Raw genomic sequence first — 25,092 nt, 5'->3', positions numbered from 1 at the left:
CATTCCCAGCAATAAATGTATCACTGCTTTATTTTCAATAGATGCAATTAATTTAATACCTTGACGAGATATCAATTACATACGTGGCAAACCATCATTCACTTGACAGTTATGTAATGACCCCTGCAGGAGTTTGTCATCATCTGATAATAAGATATTATGAACATGCTAATGTAATGTTTTCCTGATCAAACCAAAGAAGCCTGAATGGAAATAACCATTGTTAGATATAATACTCTCACTTTTATACTAACAGTGGGATTATGTTCTGTTCAGCAAATTAGCCTGCAAGCTTCATTATGAGCAGAAAATCTAGTGTTATTTCAAACTTAATCGATTGGTTGCACAATTGGCATCATTTTGCATAATATACCATATTTTGAGGTATTTTGGCTGATTTACTTAAAACAACATTTACTGGGACAGTTCATGACAGATGTTGTTTCTGATTCGAAATATGTTATTTAAATATGATTTCGGCCAGTCATTTCTTTAATAGAGCTTATTTTTAAGATTTAACCACAGCTCCTCTTGAAGCTTCCAGCAGTTTTCGTTTACCTCAATGTGTTTTTGTCATGTTATTCATTGAAATTCTGTCTGTACATGTACAAATAAATGTGTCTGTCTGAGTGACCAATGGAAGAGTGAAAGCAGAAGGTTGATACTTTAACTCAGTATTTCCAAGAGAAATAGAGTTAAAGTAGACCTTGTATACTTTCATGTCCATTTCTGTTGTAGATATCTTATAGGGGTTTACCAAACAATTGCATTAACCAAACCTTTCATTGATTAGGTGTTTGAGCTTTATTTTTGAAAGAACGTTTTGAAAGAACAAATGCTTTTGGATTCCCCTTTAACATATGCAGGAAATGGAAATTCATCATCTTGCATTTTGAGCAGATGGAAATCTCAACACAATATTTTGGATTATATACGTTATACGCTCTGATTTCACTACTGCTTTCATTTACACTTAGAATAGAACCTGAAAGGTATCAGTGTTAATCAAAATGGCTTCTTTTATTGGTTCTGGGGACAGCAGAGAATCACATTTTGTTCTTTTCTATTTTATTGATTTTTCAGATACAGTCTATAAAATTATATTGAATCTTTTTCAGAACTTATTATTTACAGGTATAGTGTTTTATAAATAAATGTGGCACTAATAAAAGTCTACATATCAAAAGTTTTGTGGATTATTTTTATATTATCTCCCCATTAATGGAAAAAGCAGCCTTCAGCTTTGGCTGAGTTGTTCTTTGAAGAGATACAAATATAGAAGTGGACATCTACGGCTGACTCGCAGGGAGGCAAATGAGACGAGCCGTGTTGTAAATTACACTCCTTTTGCTGTTAACGTCATGCTGTTAAAATGCTTTGGGGGGAGGACCTGTGGAAAAAAACGAAGATAGAGATTTTGCTTCACAGTATATTCATTGAATCTCCCATATCTTGTCTGTTAAGTGAAAGATAAAGAAAAATTATATATAATGCACAGGCTAATAAAACCTACATACTGTAAGAATTTTCTGCTGCCCGCTGGTCCAAATAAAGAAGCCTCTAGCTCCTGTAAATTCATAAATTTGGAGTGTTTTTTTCCTGCTCTGGTTTCATAGGTTTCTTACACGATCTTAGGCCTTGTGATGTTGTTGTCAGTGACGGTTTCAGAGAGTTCTGTCATGATATCTGACTAAATACCAGTAGGGGATAGTTAATTCTCTGGACAGGTTTGGAGTCAAATGTATGTAAGTGTTTGTATTGGAATTTGTTCCCTGACCCACTGTTTCTATTTACTACCATGACAATAACGTTAGCTGCAAATAATAATAGTGTTGAGGTCATTAGGGCGCTAAAATGTTCCTAGCACTGGCCAGTCATACGGCTCTGTCAGTCAGCGACAGAGCTCCACTGGGAAAAAAAGCCTCATTACTATATTTGTACTCCCTAAACAATTACTGAAGTATTCAGTTAACAGCAAATTAAGTAAAATTTAGTAAAACAACTTTCTGTGTGGAAAAATATAATATTAAAGAATGTACTAAGTGCGATTTTTATGAGCAACTATCAATTTAGTTTTGTTTAGAAAGACATGAGCAACATTAAGCAATTTTTTTTTTTATTTTAATGTCCTAAAACTACAGAGCCCCATACATGATATGTGGGGGGAAAACAAGATACAGAGGCCATGAATCAAGAATTAGCTCCCATGACATATTAATCCAAGTTATTGATTTGTTTTAATTTAGTTAAAGTGTGGGAATGAAAGAACAAATTAGTACTACATGGTCATAAGTTAATAAGTCGTGGGAATTAATTCTTGATTCGTGGCCATCTGTTGTTGTTGTTTTTTTCCATGTCATCTGCAGAACTTCGTACAAAACCAATATCAGGACCATTTTTTATGTAATTTTATTATGGTTAATGGAATAATATGCAGAGTTGCCTTGCAATCTACAGTACATAGTTTAAAACATATTTTTGGCATGTTAAGCTTAAAATGTTGTTTATCATTTATTCTGAATGGCTATAAAAAAGTTGTGTAAAAAGTTATGCAAAAATAAAACACTAAATATGTAAATTACTTCACCTATTTGTTGAACACACAGTGGTCTAATGATGTATTTGATTTTTCAGAGACCCACCAAATTAAGTAATTTGTCGATAAACCTGATATTAAACGTTCAATAAAAAAACTAAGAAAAAGAAAAGTGTGAATATTGGCAAGAAATATCAGTCAAACCGATTATTTTTCTATCTCTTATTTTGTTATATGGTAAAAATGACATGGAACCCTCTTATTAGCATGCTGAAATTATGCAAGACGGATTAATGGTTAATGGATGACTTTGAAATGTAATTAATGTAAACATGAATAACAGGACATATATCTGGTACAATGATAGAGTTCGGTAAAAGCCTAGAGAGGATCCAACTACATCAAATGTATTTCTGGTCAAAATGTGGATTTTAAGAAAGACTTTAGATATACAAAGAGGTGCACTCATATTACTATGAATAGGAAAAAGTGCAAAGATGGCGGAATAAGTCCCGCCTTCTAAATAAAAGAGCCAATGCTTATGACTGCACATGCGCCCAGCCTGAAAAAAAGCACGAGCATTTAAAAACAAAATTTAGGAGACAGTTGTTTGCTTCAATTATGAAATTTTATCGTAAGCTTGGTGAACAGCTTTGGAGAATTTGATATTTCCCCATTCAGAGAGATGGGAGCTGTACTTTCATGACTGAAATAGCTGCCCGAGAGGCGTTTCAAAGATGGCCGCTGAGTGAAATGAATTGCCTTAAAGGGAAGGGGATTAAGGGATTTTTTGTCTGTGAGAACCAGAGCTGGAAAAAGTCACTTTTCTAGATTGTAGTGTTTTCCTGAAGTGTGTGATCGTCATTTTGAAAGCCCAGAGTTTTTCCTATATTTATAGTACTACGAGGAGGGTTCAACAATCACCACCACGTCCACCTCAATGTCTCATGGTGTTGAGGTAAATGATCATCCCTGGTGAAACGGATCTGCGTCCCTCCCACATGCCATGGGGGCTATTCCATTCCTTCACAGACTAGTTTAGTTTGTATTGGTTAGAACTATCCAAATGGTACCGACTTAAAGAGTGGATTATTAAACAAACTCCCTTGTTTAACAATTCATATGTCAGTAAAAATGTAATATTATGTCCAAATTAAATTCTTTGAGTAGCATTTACAAAAATAGCCCCCATGATACCGAGCCATGCAAATGCCAGAGCGTTAGTGAACAGTGAGGGTCTGGTAATAGAGCTTTCTTTTTGCGAGTTAATGTGATGTTTACTTCAATTTATATTTGTATAAAGCTGTATGCGGTAACTAATGCTTTAAGCACTTTGTTTAACTGTCCCGAAAGTGTATTTTCTGTAGTTTTCTGCTTGTTTTCTTAAATAAACATTAACTGAATTACTATCTAGCCACTACTAATTTACTGACCTGTCTTTGAAATATGCTGTTTAACCTTTTGACTCATTTGCTATAAAAGCCAAGTATTAATTTGCATGGTAAATTAAACTAACGAATTGTTTGCTGAAGACACAACAAAATTAACTGTTAAAATTAAATTTACCCCATCCATTTTTTGTTTTTGGAATAAATCCATACAGACAAAATTAGATGTACCAAAACAGGCTTTGTGATTGCTTATAATGATAATTAGGTATTTTGGTCCCACAAAACTGTGCCCCCAAAAGAGATGTAAGGTTCTCCAAAACAGTTTGGCCTTCAACGATGAAATACTGTAAATGTGAAAGATGTTCGAGATGTTTCTCATTTATAGCACTATTTTTCTTGAATGGTAATTGCTCTTTTTTTTTTTAAGTCCACACCAGGTGGTCTTCCCAGACGGTCAGTCAGGAAGAAGGCGAAGGTGGACACCTCAAAGTTCATGACTCCTTACCTGGCACACAGCCAGAAGATGCTTGACCAGTACAGCCATGTAGGAAAATATTTTGTGCTATTAATCCACAAGTTTCCTTGACTGATGTTTTGTTCTTATTTCATTGAAATTAACTAGACTGTTAACGGTCCCAAATGAACCTCATAACTGCGAGTTAGCTACATTATTTGTGGGAGACAACAGAAACAGATTCGCATAAAATTAATGTTACCACATCATGTCCGTAGGTCACAGTTTGAGAACCATCAGAATAAAACCAGATATTTGATAGAAGTTACTATGTACATTGCCATTCAAAAGTTTGGGATAGTAAGATAAAAAAAAAAAAAAAAAATTAAAGTGTAATTAAAGATTTGTTTTTTTAAGAAAGTAATCATTTTATTCAGCATGGATGCTTTTTGATCAAAAGACTTTTACATTTAAGAAAATCTAAATGCTGTTCTTTTTTATTCTATTCATCAAATAATTCTGGAAAAAAAATCATGGTTTCCACAAAAATATCAAGCATTTTCCATTTGAATAATAATAAAAAATGTTTCTTAATCACCAAATCAGCAAACTCTTACACAGTACTGTATTGTTTTGTATGCTTTTGTAGAATAAATACAGGGAGGAATATGATAAATCAAAGGGGCAGCCCTATGCCATTTCAGCTGACACACCTGAGATGATTCGCATCAAGAAGGCCCAGGAGCAGCTGAGTGAGGTATACCCTTTGTGGATCATATATTACTATATATTTGCAAAATCTTCATGTTCATGTGGACTATTTTTTAACTGATGCTTTTTGAAACCTCTTAGTCTAAAGCTCCTAATAAACAATGTACTTCATGCAAAATTCTAGCCGATGCTGTGAATTTCGCTAACAATACATTTTTTGATAACTCAGGTGAAATACCGTATGGAGGGACTGAAGGCCAAAACCACCAGCCTCTATGATGGTGAGGCTCGTGAGATTGCCCACGTGAAGCATGTCTCTGAGCTCATCAGCAAAGTAAGTGCTTGTGTCAAGAAATATAGACTTGTGAATTCAGTAGAGTAATACACATTAATGTTTAATAATCGAGTTGAATAATAATAACAGAATTGTTTAAACGGTCTTATTATGCTGTTAAGCTTTAAGAATGCATCCCCATTATGCTTTGCTAGAAAGAACAGCACTGTGGGGAAAAGAACTGATGATTCAGCACTGCAGAAATTATTGTATTCATGTACAATACGGCTCAAGTCGTCAGTCCTCAATATTGCATTCTAAAGCCCTATTCTGACTGAATTGGTTTAACATGGAGAGGTGTAAAGTACTTACCAGAGCTTCTCAAGAATGTGCCATCTCAGTAATCATTACAGAAAATGTCAGTAAAGATTACGGCAACTTTTACCTTCTATAAAAAGGTCCGGAAAAATAACCCAAGGTAATACTAATCCTGTGCGAATATACCAGCTGTAAATGTACGTAAATATTCCGTCATGTCCTGTTTAAACGTAGTTTTCCGCGGTTTTCAAGTATTGAGGCATGTTGAAAAAGCATTCAGTTGCGTTCTAGATGGTGGGACAAGTCTGTGGTAAAACTCAAGTGTTTTCCGAATCAAAAAGAAGGTATTTTTAGCTGGTTAAGTACCTACCAACAAAATCCAATCAGAATTGAATTAATTAAATTAATAAATCGTTCGATCAGACATAACTGTTATGTAGGTTGTAGATGAATGTGTTTGCGCACGTGGTGACGGCGGTGCGCGTAAATCGAGTTTCCCCTCCCACTTCTGTTATGCCGAGTTCAGACTGCACGATTTTCAAAATAATCGGGTCACTGTTGTTTTCACACTGCATGACTATCTGGGGTAACATTCAGTTGTTCACACTGCACGATGGATCGGCGACAGGAGGTTTCACACTGCATGACTTTACAAAAGAAAGAATCGCCGACAACTTCTGCCTAGTCCGCAAACACAACCAAACAAACGCGAGAAGTGATAGGAAATAACGGAAGATCACGCGTACGTGAGACCGGAGTTCTCGCGCAAGACTGAATTTGTTATTAAAAATGATAGCCTACAAATTGTCTGTGCACTGACAGACATCCCAAGTCTCCCGGAAGTTCCGGGAGTCTCCCGCATATTGATAGCGGCTCCCTGATGCCCGCAAATTAGTTAAAATCTCCCGGAATCAAGAGCGCGCGAGCAAGAGCGGTTAGACTGTGCTCCAAACCGTGTAGCGCGCACGACACGACAGAGAGGGAGAGAGCGAGAGACTTTGCGTGTGTGTGTGCCGCGCGTGTGTGCATCAAGAAGTGCATGTAAGACAGAGAGCATCCTGATTGGCCTGTTTTGGTAAGTCAACCAATCAATTGTCAGTGTGGGCGGGCTTTTATCTCTTCTCCCGCGGAACCTATCAGTTCAGTGTATCTAGACACAGGAGCGGCATCATGGCAGAGGGAGAGTGCCCCAAAAAGCGAAAATATAAGACACATTTTACGCCAGACTACACAAAAGTGTACCCCTGTCTTATAAGAGTGAAACATAATGACAGTCTTGCACGCTGTACAGTTTGTAACAGTGACTTCAGCATTGCCCATGGCGGGTTAAATGATTGTAAAAGACATGTTGAGGTGAGTTAAACAAGTTTCATTTCATGTGCATATTATTCAGGCCGGCTAGTTACCTAGGCTACATGAAAACAATAAACTCCTTAGACCTGTTTAAAGTTGCAATGGAATATAAATAAAAGCATTTTACATAAATAGTATGAGCAGTTTATATTAAATGTAATCTACATAATTAACAAATAATTGCATAGAACTATAGCCTAAAGAAATGATATATTATGCTTTTATATCTTTTAGGGACCACAACATGTTAGGGAGGCTAAGCGCAGGGAAGGCTGCTCCAATATATCCCAGTTCTTCCATTCAGATAGGCAAGGTCTCACTGAGAAGGTGACTACAGCTGAGGTGTATTTCACATCTTTTATTGTGGAACATAACCTGCCGTTCCATGTGTGTAGGCACACAGGCAAGTTATTTAAGAAAATGTTTCCAGACTCTGAGATTGCAAAACATTTTGCCTGCTCTTCCACTAAGACGGCAGCTATGATGAACCTGGCACTGGAACCTGAATGTTCAGAGGATTTGTACAAGTTAATCCAGACAGAAAAAAGGCCATACAGTATTATGGTTGATGAAAGCAATGACATCATGTGTGAGAAGGAGTGTGCCATTTTAGTCAGGTACTACAGTGAAGCACAGGATAAGGTGACAGTTGGATTTGTAGACATGCCAGTGTGCAATGATGCCAAAGCTGCCAACATATTCAACTGCATTGCATCATCCATGCATGACAAAGGCCTTGAATGGTCTAATTGCGTAGGATTCAGCAGTGACAACTGCAATGTCATGATTGGTAAAAACAACTCCGTCTTATCAAGAGTGAAAGCACAGGCACCATATATATACAGTGTTGGCTGTCCAAGTCACTTGGTTAACATATGTGCCAAAACTGCTGCTAAAGAGCTCTCAATGTCACCTGAGGAATTGCTAATTGACATCTACTACTACTTTGAGAAAAGTTCAAAAAGAAGAGAAGACCTTAAGCAGTTTCAGGACTTTTGCAATGTAGCCCAGCAGAGAGTACAAAAGCACTGTCCAACACGTTGGCTTTCTTTGGGAAAAGGTTTGGACCATCTGCTCAACCAATGGCCAGCCTTTAGTTCTTATTTTGAATCGCATAGTGAGAATCAGAAGTCCTGTGACATTCAGAAGAGGTTGACAGACCCCACTATGAAACTTTACACTTGTTTTCTCCACAATGTCACACAGTGCTTTGATAAATTTAATTTGATTTTTCAAAACAAGGCACCAGTTCTGTTCAAGTTAAATGACAGTGTGGAAGAACTCCTGCATGACATAGCAAGCAGATTTATTGTTTCAAAGGTATTGAGAGAACTGAAATTGCAGGAGATAGATGTGAGCAACCCTGAAATTCACTGTCCAGATGAAGAACTCTTTGTTGGGTTCTTGGCGAGGAGGCATTTGCTAAGTGAGGAAGCACTCTCCACTCACAAGACAAAGCAATTCTTCAAAGATGCCAGAGCATTCTATGTCAAAAGCTTTCAAAAAGTAAAGGAAAAGTTCCCAATAAGAGACCAGATCTTGACAAATCTGCCAGTGGTCAATCCAGAGAACCAAAATGATGTGAAACCAGAGCAAATTTTGACTTTGGCAGAGAGATTTCCAAATGTGATGAAGGCAGATGCCAGAGAACAACTCAATTTAGAAATCCTGGATTATGTCTCAACTAACCTGGAAACACTGGTGCCAAATTACAAGAATTTACCAGTCGATGAGTTCTGGGGGAAGCTGTCCAAAGTAAGATCTGTGAGCTCAGGGCAGTTGAGATTCAGGGAGATCTGTCAGCTGATGAAGGTGCTATTGGTGCTGCCAAATTCTAACTGTGATGTGGAAAGGGCATTCAGCATTGTGCGTCACATCAAGACAGAATTTAGGAGTCAGATGTCTCACCAAACACTTGTGAATCTGATGTCTTGCAAGATAAACAAATTCATTGACACAGAGTGCTATGATGTTAATGTTTCTGGGAAGTTGCTAAAATCTGCGAAGCAAGCAGCAACAAAGTACAACGAAAGCAAGCAACAAAAGTAAAAGGCATTGGATGTAGGAAATAGGCCTACATGTAGGCTACATTTGGCGCTTATGTAAATAGTTAATTTATTTTTCTGTTATATTAAACTTTATTTCGGTATACAAGTAAACTTTTGTTCTGTGGTGATATGCCGGGGGGGGGGGGGGGGGGGGGGGATACCTCCCTGAAATGACTTGTTGCAGGTTGGGATGTCTGCACTGATTTGTAGCGAAAAAAAAAAAAAAAAAAAAAAAAAAAAAAACAGTTTATGCAGGAAATGGTTGGGAAGACGAGGGGAGCAAGGACTGTGTTTTGCAAACAGAGTTGGGGGTAAATAAATAATTTTGCAAATGTCCTGCTGTTGCTGCTGGTCATGCAAATGTTTGTGCTTTGTTTCTGTTTGATATAATTGTAAATATAGGCCTATCTATTAAAATACTGACATTCTGGTCTATAACTCCTCCTCCTCCTCCCTGTATCTTGCTCTCTCATTGGCTGTCGGTCATCGCCGATGTAGTTTTCAGTCAGAACACATTCACACAGCAGGATTGTGAATCGCCGACAGGTCCAGATATTTAGCATGCCAAATATCTCACGGGCGTCGGCGACTCGTCGGCGATTCTCTCAGATCGCGCCTTTGCTCATTCACACTGCGTGATTGTCACTCGCGTGAACGAGCACCGATTTGCCTGTGATTTCGGGCATTTGTCGGCGATTTCTCAAAACATGTCGGCGAGTCAAAATCGGGGCTAAAATCGTGCAGTCTGAACTCGGCATTAGTTTTAGATTTCTTATCACGTGCCGCCAATTGGCCATTAATATTATAGACGACCAATGGTAAAATTACTTTACGCCATCTACCCTTGTAAAACTAATCCCGTCCGAAGAAGAAAAGACACTAAAGATTACCCAACGACTACCCAACTAGTATCGATTCTTTTCCTTGTGTTGTTTATTGTCATAAAATAAGTTCTCCATATACGCCTTCTCCAGGTTCTGTACAGGCAGAAATGGGACGAGACCAAGGATAAGTACTTGCTCCCTCCTGACGCCCCTGAGCTGGTTCTTGCTGTGAAGAATGCTGCAAATTACAGCAAGGTAGATCTCTGATTCCTATTTTGGTATTAGCGCTAAAGTAAAATGTATACTGACATTACTGGCTGATTCACCCTCTACAATGATTTAATATCCCTATCAGAAATTGTACACAGAGGCGTGGGATGAGGATAAGACCATGTACTATCCATACAGTGACAGCCCAGAGCTGCGCAGGGTGGCCAAGGCCCAAAAAGACGTCAGTGATGTAAGTCGAATTGTAAAATTTCAAAATCAACTATCATTTAACGGTCATATGGAAAAACAAAAGCTTTTTGTCTCTAAACTAAATATTTTATTTTACCTAAAACATTATTACAAATGCTCTTACTGCATACCTTGTCTCACAAATCTGTTGTGCTCCACCTTCACAGATTGTCTACAAGAAGGGCCATGATGAGCGCAAGGCAAAGTACACGTCTCTGGCTGATTCCCCGGAGATGGAACTGGCAAAGAAAAACTTTGCCAATCGTAGTGATGTAAGACTTCCCTGGTTTTTGTGCCTTCTGAATCAATTCCCATTTTCCTGAAGTGTTAATAACGAGTCCTACCACAAATGGTCTTTTTAGTTTCCATCAATCAATCTATCAAAGTTCCATCTATCAAAGTTATTTAAGTTTTGTTTAGCCCAAAGCAATACATTTTATTTGTAGTTATATTGTAGTTTTATATTATATTGTATTTTACGAAGTGAACATCAGAAATTGTGTATAATGTAAATTTGTCTGTCCCTGCAACAATAGATTGTGCATGTAAGCCATAGGCTCGCAGAAGGTGAGAAATAATATAAAACCCTTAAATTCTTCACAGCTTAAATATCATGAGGATTACAACAAGAACGTCAAGGGCAAATGGTGTGAAACCCCTTACTTTGATATCGCTATCGCTAGAATGGTTATGGACAACATCAGTGACGTAAGTGCCATAAACTCAGCGTTATTCAAAAACAGATTCTGAAGGAATAGTTCAAATAAATATATTTATCAAAGTGAAACATGCACATTATTAATATAAAACATTCTTAATATTCAGATCAAATGTTAAAAAAATGTTAATTGAGTGTCACACTTTGATTTCTTTCCAGAAAAAATATACGGCTGAATTTGAAGATATGAAAGACCAAATTTATTTCATGCAAACAGACACACCAACGTATGCTTCCAATAAAAAGGCTCGCGAAGCTGCAAGTACGGTAAGTTTTGCGAATTTATTCACACTCTTTTTTTTTTTCTTTTTTTTTTTTATTTCTTCACACATATAGTGGAGTCTGATACCATATGAAAACCTGGTGATTTCTTTTATATAAACCTAGAAATATGCAGAATGTTTTTTTTTTAAAATAAAATTAAAACAAAGAAATGTTATGATGTAAAGTACACAAGCAATATTTAAAATGATGCACTATCTATAAATGAGAGAATATAGCATTTTGACTAGCAGTTAGTGTTTTTTACTTTTTGTCACTGTATTTTCAGACTAGCTTTAGAACATTCCAGCATTCGTGCATTGCCTCCTGATTAAAAATAAAAGTGAGATAGTACATATCAATGGACATACTTTTTTAGATCTCTTCTCATTGTATGGAAACAACCTTCCTGTGATGACTCTTTAAACAGATCATGAGTCAATCCAGAGATTCACATGACTGGTGATCTGGTTATCTCTTTTGATCCCTGCTTACTAATTTCTCATTGCTGCATCACAAGTGAGGACATGAAAGAACAAACAGGATTAGATCCTGTGTATTTTTATACAAGCAGTTTGCAAAATTATAGAATTTGATTAGAGTAATTAATTTCCTGCTCTGGATAAGTATGGAAAAAAGACAATTTCCAGACAATTTCCCCTATTCAGTTTTCTAAAATATAAAATTAATCATTTCTAAAAATAAATATATCATACAAGCAGAGTGATTTCATGGCAAAAGCTTAGTGATTGTTTAGTGACTGTAAAACACGAATGAATGAATTCAAGGCGCACATTTTCATTATGCAAACCGTTTGTCTTTCTTTACCATAAGTGAGTTTCTTTTGAACTTCACTAAACGAATGTGCGACAGATAAACCAGCAACAAATAAAGGAGCAAATAATCATTTAATTCAGACTGTACTTTGCTGTTTGGAGATAGTGTAACATCAAACCACATTTACAATATCAAACTGGTTTCTTCTCATTATGTATGAGCATATCACTTCGAGAAAACCAATGAAAAATAACCTGAGAAAATATTTACTGATGATTGTACTATATACCAAATATAATGCACATTATTTTATATTTGGTCTGAAAATTTGAGTCTGGAAAAGTAAGGAATTTTGAATTTGTAAATGTGTAGGAACCTTGTGTAAAACAAACCGGGGATGAGAATCAAAACAGAGACGAATTTTTGTTCCTGGACTTGTTGTGAACGTTTTGTGTTGTCTTAAAAATAAAGAATTTTCTGAGTTCTTATAAACTTTAAACACTTGAAGAAGAACCCATGACTCACATTAGTTTCAGAATCATTTGTCATTTAAAGCTGCAGTACGTAGCTTTTCCTCTTTGTCGCCATCTCTCTGTTCGAAATCTGTAACTGCAGTGATTCGCGGAATTATCATCTTTACGTGGGTTGTAAATCGGCATGAAACAGCGCGGATGAACACAGTGCTTTGAGGCGAGTGGTGCTGTCAGTCACCGCGCTGTGTGGATACTGTCATACAGAATCACAGATTCACTTTTTGAAAGTTTGACCAACATAAGAATTTTCATAAGAAAATGTCTTCTGAACAAGTAAGTAAAATCCATTTTTGTTCTGACCAACTAAGGGGGAAAAAGCATTCGACATGATAAGCTTCGTTAGATTTAATCAACGCGATTTACAGCAACCGTGCAAATTTGTTCTCAAATTGTTCATGTTAACAACATCACATCAGCATTGCGTGACTAAAGTTAAATTTAATGTGTTTTATGGTTACCTGTGTAGTTCAGAATTCATATTCTCCATAATAGCAAAACGAGAAAGGCACAACAAAGGAAACTCCATAACTGTGTGAATTAAGAAAACGTACTGTTACACGATTGAACTATTGAAATGTCTTAACTTACTTGTTCAGCAGAAAAAAAGCCGTCTCTTCTTCCGTTTCGAACCCCTTCAAAACACGGAGTTCACGCACTTTTCAAAAGCCCCGCCGATGTTTAAATCCTTGTGTTCGCATGAGACGGTTTCTTTCTCTTTCTCTAGCCACCTTAAATCCGAAGTACGAAGTCTTTTGGGTTTTATAACTGCCGAATCTCCAGTTGACACTGATGATTGTTGTTTGGATCTTTCTGGATGCCATAAGTTTAATTATGTAAAGTGCTGCGAGAAAAGCCTATACATCTAAACATCTCGTCACGCGCAGTATAGCCGGCTAGCCGAAACTCCTTTATGTGTACGGGTGTGACGTAATGACGCAAAGACATGCTCGAATTTCCCGCGGAAACCCACCAGTACCACTGGAATTAAAATCATTATTACAAGCTAACCGTTTTGAATCTAGCTATGGCAAGCAGATAGTTTTGACCACTGGCAGAATACGTTTTTTTTAATATAATTATTTTGGATTATTTTTAACTTAAAAAAGTTACGGACTGGAGCTTTAATATATGCATTTTTTTTCCACCTTCACAGGTCAAATATAAGAAGGACTATGAGAAGACAAAAGCAGTGTGCGATTACAACGTTCTCCCTGCTACAGAGAACCCCCTTCTCAGACAGCTGAGATACGCAGGCACCATCTTGAGTGATGTATGTTAATCCAGACCTTAATCATTATACTGTAGTGGTCTGCTTTGGCAGGACATTTTTATGGTCTAAGAGGACTTTACTAAGGTTTCTCATACTAAATATTGCCACAAGACAGCTGAAATAAATTATTTAGGGAAATACTAATATTTACAAAACCAATGCGTCTTTTTTTGTTGATGCTTGGTGTCATAGTGTTAATAATGAGTTAATGATGGCATGGATTATAGCTTTATTAGTGTAAGTATTAGTTAGTGTAAACATGTAGTTCTCTTTAGACCTGATAACTGGATGGGATTTTATCCGTGTTGCCACTGTTTGGCACATACGTTGTATGATTTGATCTGTTGTATGATATATGATGTATGAGTATTTTGAAGCATTTTCCTCTCATCAAGTTTATCTCAAATTGTTGGCTAATTTCTGACATTCCTTTCTTTTGTCTTTTCTAGAAAGTATATAAAGCTAGTTATGAGAAATCAAGGGGATTCAGCATCAATTACTGCGACACTCCCAAATTCAAGATGGATAGTGTATTGAAGAAGTTCAGTGATGTAAGTGATAATTTCACCATTTGCTACAAACATTTCATATTTCCTCACATCTCAAGTTTTTATCGTTCTCTTTCCTCAGTCACGTTATAAAGAGAAGTATGAAAATCAGGTGAAGGGTCATTATATTGGTAGCTATGAAGATATATTTACAGTTCACTGCCGGAAACTGGAAGAAATGAAGAATGATGTAAGTTTCCATAATGTGGATATGCATATATTTTCATCTTCTTGATCACAAAAAAATGTATTTGTGTATCCACATTTGCTTTCTTTCTCATTTAAAAGCAAATCTACAAAGCTGATTATGAGGACATAAAGACAAGATGTTTCTTTCCTCAAACTGTTACACCAGAATACGAAGTCAATAAGAAGCTTGATCAATGTAAAGATGTAAGTACATAAACTCCCTTTAATGAGTTGAATACAGAACCTGACTTTAGGTGATGTTTGTTTGCGTGTTTCTCTTTTCAGAAAGTTTATCGTCAACATCCAGACAAGGTGAAGTTCACACAGGTGACAGACTCACCTGTTCAATTGCAAGCTGCCATCAACGCCCACCAGTTGAGTGATGTACGTAAAAAGATTTCATTATTATGACTGAATAAAACCAAACAATCTGTGAAAAGTTTACCAGGTGATTTATGGACTCTGTTGAATCGTAATGTTGTCCTAGAAAAATCCCCTCATTCATCATTAGAGCACAGTTGTCAATTGCTGCTGACAATAGAGTCAATCCCTAGACATATTATTAGAACTGTTTTTTGTGCTATTTCGAGTGAAAGTTGCAGGCAGTCTAAGCCTAACAAACAACTGAAACCGATGAACACCACAACCATAGAGCACTATGGAAACATTGTATTTACTAGGCAAATATATACCAAAATAATAATAATATAAGATAATAATATTAATCTGCGATATATATATATATATATATAGGCTATATAATCGCCTATTAATATGATATATATATATATATATATATATATATTAAGATGTAGAATATTATCATTAACACTTTTCTCTTTTCTTTTCTACAGCTCAACTACAAGCAAAAGTATGAGAAGGAGAAGTTTAAGTGTAACCTCCCTCCTGATTACCCTTTCTTCATTCAATCTAGAGTTAATGCGTATAACCTTAGTGATGTGAGTTCATTCAATCTGCCTTTTAATTGATAAAATGCTGTTCCTGAGTTCATAGCATTAGATTGAACTGAAACCTGACCATAATACACTATTTTGTATTCACTGGAATGGTTCTCTATTTCATGTTCACAGACGTGTTACAAGTTTGAATGGGACAAAACAAAAGCAAAGAAATTTGAGGTGAAAGGAGATGCAATTTCAATCCTTGCAGCCCGTGCTCACACTAACATCGCTAGTGATGTAAGTAAATGGGATATTTGGGTTGTTTCCCTGACAGATTTCAGGCCATTGTGACACTGGTGTGGTCTTTAATGTTAGGTGAAATACAAGAAGGAATATGAGAAGAACAGAGGACAGATGGTCGGGGCCCTCAGCATCAACGATGACCCCAAGATCATGCACTCAGTACATGTTGCTAAGATCCAAAGTGAGGTATGGTTCAACTAGCACATTACTGATAACTTATATACACAATCCTAAAGCTTGTTTTATGTACTAACAGTCCATTTTTGATCCTCTGAAATACAGCGTGAGTACAAGAAAGACTATGAGAAGATGAAGACCAAGTATCATGCTCCCCTGGACATGATGCTTGTGACTCTTGCTAAGAAATCTCAGGCCATTGCCAGCATGACTGGCTATAAGAAGATCCCAAACCGTTACCTCCTCCCTTATGACAGCGTATCACTGGACCAGGCAAAGAAGGCCAATGCTATTCAGAGTGATGTAAGGATCCCTACAGCTCTTACACACTAGATTAGAATGAGCACAAATTTACAATTTTAGTGTTGACAAGTGCAGTTTTCATTTCTTTCCTTAAGATTTCCTGATTTTCCTTAAAACATATAGTTGAGGTGGGACTTCGAAAACCTTGTCTTTAAAAAAAAAAAAAAATAATAAAAAAAAAAAAAATTAGCCAATAGTCAAACATCACTGCTGTTAACCATGCAAACCATGCTTTTCTTGGCAGAAGTCTTACATTACATTTATCAACATAAATATTAGGATTTAGCAACCCCCCCCCCACCCCCACCCCAGCCCTGACTGATGTTCTTTTATAAATAATTACATTTTAGTCAGAAATGGGTGGTATCAGGGTGAGGGGATGTTGTTGTTCTAAAATATTTAAGTACACCAAATTTTAGAGCATTGAGTTATCTATAGATTTTGATGTATTTTTTGTCTATTTTGATCTTGAAAAAGAAAAACATTTAATTTTGCATTCATATATCTGCTAAACGATCTTTTTTAGGAGCATCTATTCCAAAAGACAGATTAAAATCACAAATCACAATTTTAACTTGACGAGGTCTTTAATGTACAGACTGTTTCTATTTCGAAAGAACTTGGAGTCATTTTTATAATCTAAATATATATATAATATATATATATTTTCATTTTAGTTATGTTTTTGGTCATTAACTAGAAAAGTGATACTTTTTGTGATACTTATGATACTTTGTGAAACTTATGATACTTTGTGAAACTTGTGATATTTATTTGTCTCTTCATTTGTAACCACAGAATGAATACAAGTCAGACTACAATAACTATGTCAAAGGAATGCCTTGGGTCCCTTACGGCTCCTTGGACGTTGAGAAGTGCAAAAAATCTGGGCAGATCTTAAGTGAGGTATGGCACTTCAGAAAGAGGCAACGTTTTGTTAATCTATATTGGATTTATGTTGTCATCAATCATGTAGGCTAATATTTATATATTTCTCTTACTTAGAAAATGTACAGGCAGAATCCAGACACTGTACCTTTTACTGCTATAGATGACCACCCTCTCCAGCTGCAGGCTAAAGCCAACCAGATGATAAGAAGTGATGTAAGGGAAAACAACCAACCAAACTTGGTTAAATGTTATTCTGAATAATGCCAAACCAGCACATTTATGTGAAATTGTGAATATTTTCCTCACTATAGCTGCACTATAAGAAAGGTCTAGATAAAGTCCTTCAGAAGTACTCCCTGCCTCATGATGTCCCACAGTTCATTCAGGCCAAGTGTAATGCCTACAACATAAGCGATGTAAGTGGAAATGCCTTAATATGTTTTATGATATTTGGCATGTTCTTTTTTTGCAAAAGTGACTCTGTTTATCTATTGTGTATCTGCTTTTTCAGAAATGCTATAAGGTTGAATGGCTGAAGACTATTGCAAAGGGGTATGATCTGAAGTCTGACGCCATACCCGTAAAAGCTGCGAAGGCAGCCAGACATGCTGCTAGTGATGTAAGTGATGTGCCCCTTTCATAGAGAGGGATGGATGGAAAAGTGCAGTGTGGAACCGAATAATATTAAATACACTGTTTATTTATGATGATGCCTTTCAGGTTCAGTATAAGAAGCAGTATATGAAGGACAGAGGCCACCATGTTGGCTTCCGTAGCCTCCAGGACGACCCCTTGCTGGTGCATTACATGGAGGTGGCTAAGATACAGAGTGAGAGGAACTACAAAAAGGATTACCACAAATCCAAGCTGAAGTACCACACCCCCGTGGACATGTTAAGTGTGGTGCAGGCCAAACATGCCTCTAAGGTTCAGACATATGCAGGATACAAGCAGAATTTACACAATTACACCCTGCTTCCCGATGCCATGAACCTGGCGCTAGCTCGCTCCATGAACATCAGCTCTAGTGATGTGAGTCCATCATTTTTAAGACCCATGCATCCCACCTGGAGGGGGTAGCTCATAACTTGTGTGATCTTTATTACGATTGAAGTACAATTGGATAAACAAAGGATTGAACATGTTGTTTGTTGTCTCCCAGGTTGAGTACAAGAATGAGTACAACTGCACAATGAAGGGTGTGGGATGGGTACCCATTGGTTCATTGGGAGTAGAGACTGCAAAGATTGGAGGAAAGATCTTGAGTGACCACAAGTACCGCACTCACCCCTCCAACTACAAGTTCCACAAACTTATGGACTCTATGGATCTCGCATTGGCTACCGCCAACAATAAGATCATGGACAAGGCAAGCCTAGATTCTGTTTATTTTCATTGGTTTGACTGGTGAAAAATTAATCGTCAATCAATGAACATTTAAATGCTTTTGTTTGCAGAAATCCTACCATGCTGCCTGGGAACAGGACAAGCTTAAGGTCCATGTGATGCCTGACAGTCCTGAAATTGTCCTGGCCAAGGCCAATTCATTGAACATGAGCCAGGTATGATTCACAAGACTGACTTTTCCATTTCTTCAAAATAGTCTCATTAATAATCAAAGCAAAAAACACCAGTGCAGTATATTTCATTGCCTTTTCTGTGTATTTTCAGAAACTCTACAAAGCTGGCCTTGAGGAAATGTATAAAAAGGGCTATGATCTCAAACCAGATGCTATTTCGATTGTGGCTGCCAAAGCCGGCAGAAATATTGTTAGCAATGTAAGTATCCCATCAGCCATTGTCCTCTTGCTCTTATACTTGCTCTTATACTGTATGTTTGCAAAAATCCTTGATGTGTTGGAATCTTTTCTGATTAATCCATGTTTTTGCCATTACAGTACAAGTATAAACTGGCATTTGAGAAGGCAAGAGGCCACCATGTTGGCTTCCGTAGCCTCCAGGACGACCCCTTGCTGGTGCATTACATGGAGGTGGCTAAGATACAGAGTGAGAGGAACTACAAAAAGGATTACCACAAATCCAAGCTGAAGTACCACACCCCCGTGGACATGTTAAGTGTGGTGCAGGCCAAACATGCCTCCAAGGTTCAGACAAATGCAGGATACAAGCAGCACCATCACAACTATATCCTCCTTCCTGATGCCATGCACATTGGACTGGCTCGCAACATGATGGAGATCCAGAGTGATGTAAGAACTACTGAAAAAGGATATGTGGTACTTTTATTGTAAACCTGAAATGATTACTTATGTTTTGAACAAATTATTAACAGATCTCTTTTTATCTCTTCAGAATTTGTACAAATCAGATTTCAACAACATCTTCAAAGGAGCAGGCTGGGTTCCTATAGGTTCTATAGATGTTGAGAGGGCTAAGACTGCCAACAAAGCCCTTGATGAGAAGTCATACAGAATTCACCCCAGCGCATTGAAATTTACCAGTCTAACAGACCAGATGAACATGGTTTTGGCCATGAGCAACACAAAACTACAAAATAAAGTAAGAGTACTTCAAGGATCTATTCTGAATGATAACCACAATGATGCTATAGAACTGACTCACAAGTTCTTGTTTTATTTTTATTGCATTTTAGACGGCCTATAAAGCCTCTGGAGAGAAATTCATGCACACCTACAATCTACCAGCTGATGCCCCAGAGTTCCTCCAGGCCAAATATAATGCCCAGACTATGAGTGAGGTGAATGAAGTGAACTTCAAATGACAAAATGTTTGTATGTTCTGTGCATGTACAAAGTGTTTACTTGTAATGGCAAATACAATCTAAATTGAATAAAAGAGAAACGCTTTTCTGTAGGGTTCTATGTGTTAATATTAGATATTATGAAATAAAAATGAAAAATCATTTTTACAGCATTTATTAATCTTGGCTTATTTTAGTTCTTAATGCATTACCTAATGTTAACATATACCTATTTTGATGTTAAATTGTGTATGTAGAAATTAAATGCTTTAGAAGTTTTGTTCATTGATAGTTCAACTTAATTATTGCATTAACACTTTTTTTTAACATATGCAGTCTTTACCACTGAAGTGTTTAAGTTTTTTCTTTTAAATGTATTTTCATAGCATATTTTTTTTCTAATTGTTTTTTTATTTATATACTATGACATGATCGGTTAATTACATTTAATTTATTGAAGTTAAATTTATTTATTTGTTTGTTTGTTTGATTGTGTTTGTTTTGAAAGACTAATATAATGTAGATATTAACAAAAATCTTATTTTTTATAGTCAAACTACAAGGCTCAGTGGCTTGCGGACATTGCCAAAGGCTATGACATGAAATCTGATGCTATTTCCATTCTTGCTGCTAAACAAGGAAGGCACATTGCCAGCAATGTAAGTGCAAAGTGCATCTTGCATTAAAATGTTTGAAAGGGCTGTTCAGCAGGTCCGAAAAATCTAAACCAAAAAATGATGTAAATGGATAATATTGGATTGATTAGAATTTATTGTTCTTTGATCATAGTATCAATACAAAAAAGCATTTGAGAAGGCAAGAGGCCACCATGTTGGCTTCCGTAGCCTCCAGGACGACCCCTTGCTGGTGCATTACATGGAGGTGGCTAAGATACAGAGCGAGAGGAACTACAAAAAGGATTACCACAAATCCAAGCTGAAGTACCACACCCCCGTGGACATGTTAAGTGTGGTGCAGGCCAAAAATGCCTCTAAGGTTCAGACATATGCAGGATACAAGCAGAATTTACACAATTACACCCTGCTTCCCGATGCCATGAACCTGGCGTTAGCTCGCTCCATGAACATCAGCTCCAGTGATGTAAGTCCATAATTTTTAAGACCCATGCATCCCACCTGGAGGGGGTAGCTCATAACTTGTGTGATCTTTATTACAATTGAAGTGCAATTGGATAAACAAAGGATTGAACATTTTGTTTGTTGTCTCCCAGGTTGAGTACAAGAGTGAGTACAACTGCACAATGAAGGGTGTGGGATGGGTACCCATTGGTTCATTGGGAGTAGAGACTGCAAAGATTGGGGGAAAGATCTTGAGTGACCACAAGTACCGCACTCACCCCTCCAACTACAAGTTCCACAAACTTATGGACTCTATGGATCTCGCATTGGCTACCGCCAACAATAAGATCATGGACAAGGCAAGCCTAGATTCTGTTTATTTTCATTGGTTTGACTGGTGAAAAAATAATCGTCAATCAATGAACATTTAAATGCTTTTGTTTGCAGAAATCCTACCATGCTGCCTGGGAACAGGACAAGCTTAAGGTCCATGTGATGCCTGACAGTCCTGAAATTGTCCTGGCCAAGGCCAATTCATTGAACATGAGCCAGGTATGATTCACAAGACTGACTTTTGCATTTCTTCAAAATAGTCTCATTAATAATCAAAGCAAAAAACACCAGTGCAGTATATTTCATTGCCTTTTCTGTGTATTTTCAGAAACTCTACAAAGCTGGCCTTGAGGAAATGTATAAAAAGGGCTATGATCTCAAACCAGATGCTATTTCGATTGTGGCTGCCAAAGCCGGCAGAAATATTGTTAGCAATGTAAGTATCCCATCAGCCATTGTCCTCTTGCTCTTATACTGTATGTTTGCAAAAATTCTTGATGTGTTGGAATCTTTTCTGATTAATCCATGTTTCTGCCATTACAGTACAAGTATAAACTGGCATTTGAGAAGGCAAGAGGCCACCATGTTGGCTTCCGTAGCCTCCAGGACGACCCCTTGCTGGTGCATTACATGGAGGTGGCTAAGATACAGAGTGAGAGGAACTACAAAAAGGATTACCACAAATCCAAGCTGAAGTACCACACCCCCGTGGACATGTTAAGTGTGGTGCAGGCCAAAAATGCCTCTAAGGTTCAGACATATGCAGGATACAAGCAGCATTTACACAATTACACCCTGCTTCCTGATGCCATGAACCTGGCGTTAGCTCGCTCCATGAACATCAGCTCCAGTGATGTGAGTCATACTCTTCGACTTTACGTGTCATTTTTTTTTAGCAAAGCTTCCACTTCTGTCACTATAAATTGTCTAAATGAAACTTGTATTTTTCAGGTTGAGTACAAGAGTGAGTACAACTGCACAATGAAGGGTGTGGGATGGGTACCTATTGGTTCATTGGGAGTAGAGACTGCAAAGATTGGAGGAAAGATCCTGAGTGACCACAAGTACCGCACTCACCCCTCCAACTACAAGTTCCAAAAACTTATGGACTCTATGGATCTCGCATTGGCTACCGCCAACAATAAAATCATGGACAAGGTAGGTTACACTTTTGTAATTAACTCTTATGGTAATTATAAATTCTGAGATTAGTCTGCTTGTAATTTCTAATGGATTATGTGGCTGGTCCCATTAATAAAAAATATTTTAAATGCATTTTATTGCAGCAAGCTTACACGGATGCTTGGAACAAGGACAAGTTAAAGATCCATGTCATGCCTGACATTCCGGAAATCATTCTTGCAAAAGCTAATGCTATCAACATGAGTGAGGTAGGTGTAATCTTTAAATTGTTTACACGAAGTTCAAATTGAGTAAAATACATTTTCAACAGAATATTTCCAGACACTTTGTCTGCTTTTGCTGGAACTAACTAATATATAATCTAATTAATATTAATATGCCATTTTGCTACGTTGTTTGGCAACAGCCTAAAGTTTGGATAATGATGTAGGCTATATTTCGTGGTGGAAGGTTTGTTTATTCCTATAATTATTGACAATAAATGTTACCCTTTGAGCCATTGGTGTCTTCTATCATGATGATTTTGTAGCCATTTTGTAAAAGAAATGAGGTAAGTCATGCCTAAAAACGTGTATAACCTGTACTGGAATTACGTTTTGTCTACAGAAAGCCTACAAAGCAGGACTGGAAGCCCTGAAAAAGAAAGGTTATGACCTCAAGGCAGATGCTGTATCAGTGATTGCGGCTAGGACCTCCACAAACATTGCCAGCGATGTGAGTTTTTTTCAAATAGATAATCAAATGTTTCTGTCACTAGCTTTATCCAAGTATTACCAGTTCTGACCTCTACATATACTTTTCATTACAGTACAAGTACAAAAAGGAGTACAATAAAGCAAGAGGCCATCATATTGGCTTCCGTAGCATCCAGGACGACCCCTTGCTGGTGCACTACATGCAGGTGGCTAAGATTCAGAGTGATAAACTATACAAGAAGGATTACCACAAGTCCAAGCTGAAGTACCACACCCCCGTGGACATGTTGAGCGTTGTTCATGCTAAGCAGGCTACGGCTGCTCAGACCTTTGCTGGATACAGGCATATCGTTGCACATAATAAAGTTCTGCCTGATGCCATGAACCTGGTACTAGCCCGCAACATGCAGGCGATCGCAAGTGATGTGAGTCGGGATCTTTGCATTTTCTTATGTTTTAATGTCTTTGATAAAATGCTATTCTTTTTCAATTAGTTTTTCCATGGTGGATATGACAGCATTCTTTCTCATTCTGCAGAACATCTACAAATCTGAGTATAACAATTACATCAAAGGAGTTGGATGGATTCCCATTGGATCTCTGGATGTGGAGAAAGCAAAACTTGCTGGCCGGATAGGCAGCGAGAAACAGTACCGCACACCTGCCAGTAACCACAAGTTCACTAAAGATATGTCTTCTATGGATCTGGTCCTAGCTGCAACCAACAATGACATCAACAACAAGGTGAAAATTGAAATCATTTGACTTGACACTGCGCTTTGCTTTTGATTATCTTGACTATTATGTTTAGTCAACTGACTTTCTTTTAGTGACATAATTAATAATAGCCAGTATAAATTAATAATTTAAAATTGACCCATTTATTCTTTCTACAGCAAAAGTATATTTCAGCCTGGGAACAGGACAAAACCAAAATTCACATTATGCCAGATTCGATGGAAGTGACTCTTGCTCGTCAAAATAAAGTTAATTACAGTGAGGTAAGTGAATCCATCAGATTCATAATTGTTGATTGATTGCAAGCAGTAATTGTCAAAGTATAATAGTAAATAATCATTTCTTATTCTCCTTTAGAAACTTTACAGACTTGCCAATGAACAAGCAAAGAAAAAAGGTTACGATCTACGCGTTGATGCTATCGCAATTCAAGCTGCTAAAGCATCATGTGCCATTGCTAGTAATGTAAGTCTTTCTTCCTTATTGGACCCAGCATATGATTACTGTGTAGTTTATCAGAAAGTAAAAGATGTTTTAATGGACTTTTCACAGTACAAGTACAAGACTGGTTATCGTAAGCAAGTTGGTCATCACATTGGAGCCCTCAGCGTCCAGGATGATCCTTTGCTCGTGCTGGCTTTGAATTCAGCTAGAATTGCTAGTGATGCTCTCTACAAGAAGGACTTCAACAAGTCCAAGACCAAGTTCAACCTCCCAGTGGACATGATAGCTTTTGAGTTGGCCAAGAAGAACCAGATCCAAGTCAATGATGCCAACTACAGAACCTACCTGCACAACTGGACCTGCCTGCCTGACTCCAATGACGTCGTCCAGGCCAGACAATGTTATGACATCCAGAGTGATGTAAGTCTGAATTTACTGCAATTTTATACACAGGGATGTAGTGGAGGCTAAACGCACGTAAACGCCGTTTACGCACCTCCCAATATTCGGAAATAGCGTTTACCCACCTCCAAAGTGCGTTTATCCAGTCGAAATAGCTATAAATTAATCGTATGTCGTTTTACTTTCATATTGTTCATTATTAGTTTCATAGGTTGTTAAAGGGATACTCCACTTTTTTTGGAAATAGGCTCATTTTACAACTCCCCCAGAGTTAAACTGTTGAGTTTTACCGTTTT

The 25,092-nt window shown here is 37.3% G+C and overlaps 1 protein-coding gene across 3 annotated transcripts in view; it reads left to right on the top strand.

Annotated features, from left to right (window-relative positions):
- The window catches only part of LOC130085895 (nebulin-like), a 62,136-nt gene that overhangs the window by 1,535 nt on the left and 35,509 nt on the right, over positions 1 to 25,092 (top strand). For all 3 annotated transcript variants that reach the window (XM_056251891.1, XM_056251892.1, XM_056251893.1), the window contains exons 4-46: positions 3,435 to 3,494; positions 4,355 to 4,471; positions 5,031 to 5,138; positions 5,322 to 5,426; positions 10,060 to 10,164; positions 10,265 to 10,369; positions 10,536 to 10,640; positions 10,972 to 11,076; positions 11,246 to 11,353; positions 13,811 to 13,927; positions 14,377 to 14,478; positions 14,558 to 14,665; positions 14,764 to 14,868; positions 14,950 to 15,048; positions 15,519 to 15,623; positions 15,756 to 15,863; positions 15,942 to 16,055; positions 16,152 to 16,349; positions 17,148 to 17,255; positions 17,355 to 17,453; positions 17,552 to 17,656; positions 17,752 to 17,859; positions 17,961 to 18,272; positions 18,403 to 18,609; positions 18,698 to 18,802; positions 18,912 to 19,019; positions 19,139 to 19,450; positions 19,554 to 19,760; positions 19,855 to 19,959; positions 20,514 to 20,621; positions 20,752 to 21,063; positions 21,194 to 21,400; positions 21,489 to 21,593; positions 21,703 to 21,810; positions 21,918 to 22,229; positions 22,326 to 22,532; positions 22,661 to 22,765; positions 23,124 to 23,231; positions 23,326 to 23,637; positions 23,750 to 23,956; positions 24,109 to 24,213; positions 24,308 to 24,415; positions 24,503 to 24,814. In XM_056251891.1, the coding sequence (XP_056107866.1) occupies positions 3,435 to 3,494; positions 4,355 to 4,471; positions 5,031 to 5,138; positions 5,322 to 5,426; positions 10,060 to 10,164; positions 10,265 to 10,369; positions 10,536 to 10,640; positions 10,972 to 11,076; positions 11,246 to 11,353; positions 13,811 to 13,927; positions 14,377 to 14,478; positions 14,558 to 14,665; positions 14,764 to 14,868; positions 14,950 to 15,048; positions 15,519 to 15,623; positions 15,756 to 15,863; positions 15,942 to 16,055; positions 16,152 to 16,349; positions 17,148 to 17,255; positions 17,355 to 17,453; positions 17,552 to 17,656; positions 17,752 to 17,859; positions 17,961 to 18,272; positions 18,403 to 18,609; positions 18,698 to 18,802; positions 18,912 to 19,019; positions 19,139 to 19,450; positions 19,554 to 19,760; positions 19,855 to 19,959; positions 20,514 to 20,621; positions 20,752 to 21,063; positions 21,194 to 21,400; positions 21,489 to 21,593; positions 21,703 to 21,810; positions 21,918 to 22,229; positions 22,326 to 22,532; positions 22,661 to 22,765; positions 23,124 to 23,231; positions 23,326 to 23,637; positions 23,750 to 23,956; positions 24,109 to 24,213; positions 24,308 to 24,415; positions 24,503 to 24,814 (6,366 nt within the window). The remainder of the gene's footprint in view (positions 1 to 3,434; positions 3,495 to 4,354; positions 4,472 to 5,030; positions 5,139 to 5,321; positions 5,427 to 10,059; positions 10,165 to 10,264; positions 10,370 to 10,535; positions 10,641 to 10,971; positions 11,077 to 11,245; positions 11,354 to 13,810; positions 13,928 to 14,376; positions 14,479 to 14,557; positions 14,666 to 14,763; positions 14,869 to 14,949; positions 15,049 to 15,518; positions 15,624 to 15,755; positions 15,864 to 15,941; positions 16,056 to 16,151; positions 16,350 to 17,147; positions 17,256 to 17,354; positions 17,454 to 17,551; positions 17,657 to 17,751; positions 17,860 to 17,960; positions 18,273 to 18,402; positions 18,610 to 18,697; positions 18,803 to 18,911; positions 19,020 to 19,138; positions 19,451 to 19,553; positions 19,761 to 19,854; positions 19,960 to 20,513; positions 20,622 to 20,751; positions 21,064 to 21,193; positions 21,401 to 21,488; positions 21,594 to 21,702; positions 21,811 to 21,917; positions 22,230 to 22,325; positions 22,533 to 22,660; positions 22,766 to 23,123; positions 23,232 to 23,325; positions 23,638 to 23,749; positions 23,957 to 24,108; positions 24,214 to 24,307; positions 24,416 to 24,502; positions 24,815 to 25,092) is intronic.

This window comes from Rhinichthys klamathensis, unplaced genomic scaffold (assembly GCF_029890125.1).
Source record: "Rhinichthys klamathensis goyatoka isolate OS25496 unplaced genomic scaffold, OSU_Roscu_1.1 h1tg000090l_1, whole genome shotgun sequence".
NCBI classification, from domain to species: domain Eukaryota; kingdom Metazoa; phylum Chordata; class Actinopteri; order Cypriniformes; family Leuciscidae; genus Rhinichthys; species Rhinichthys klamathensis.
The sequence above is the reverse complement of the archived record's forward strand: the minus strand, read 5'-3'. Positions and strand labels throughout refer to the sequence as shown.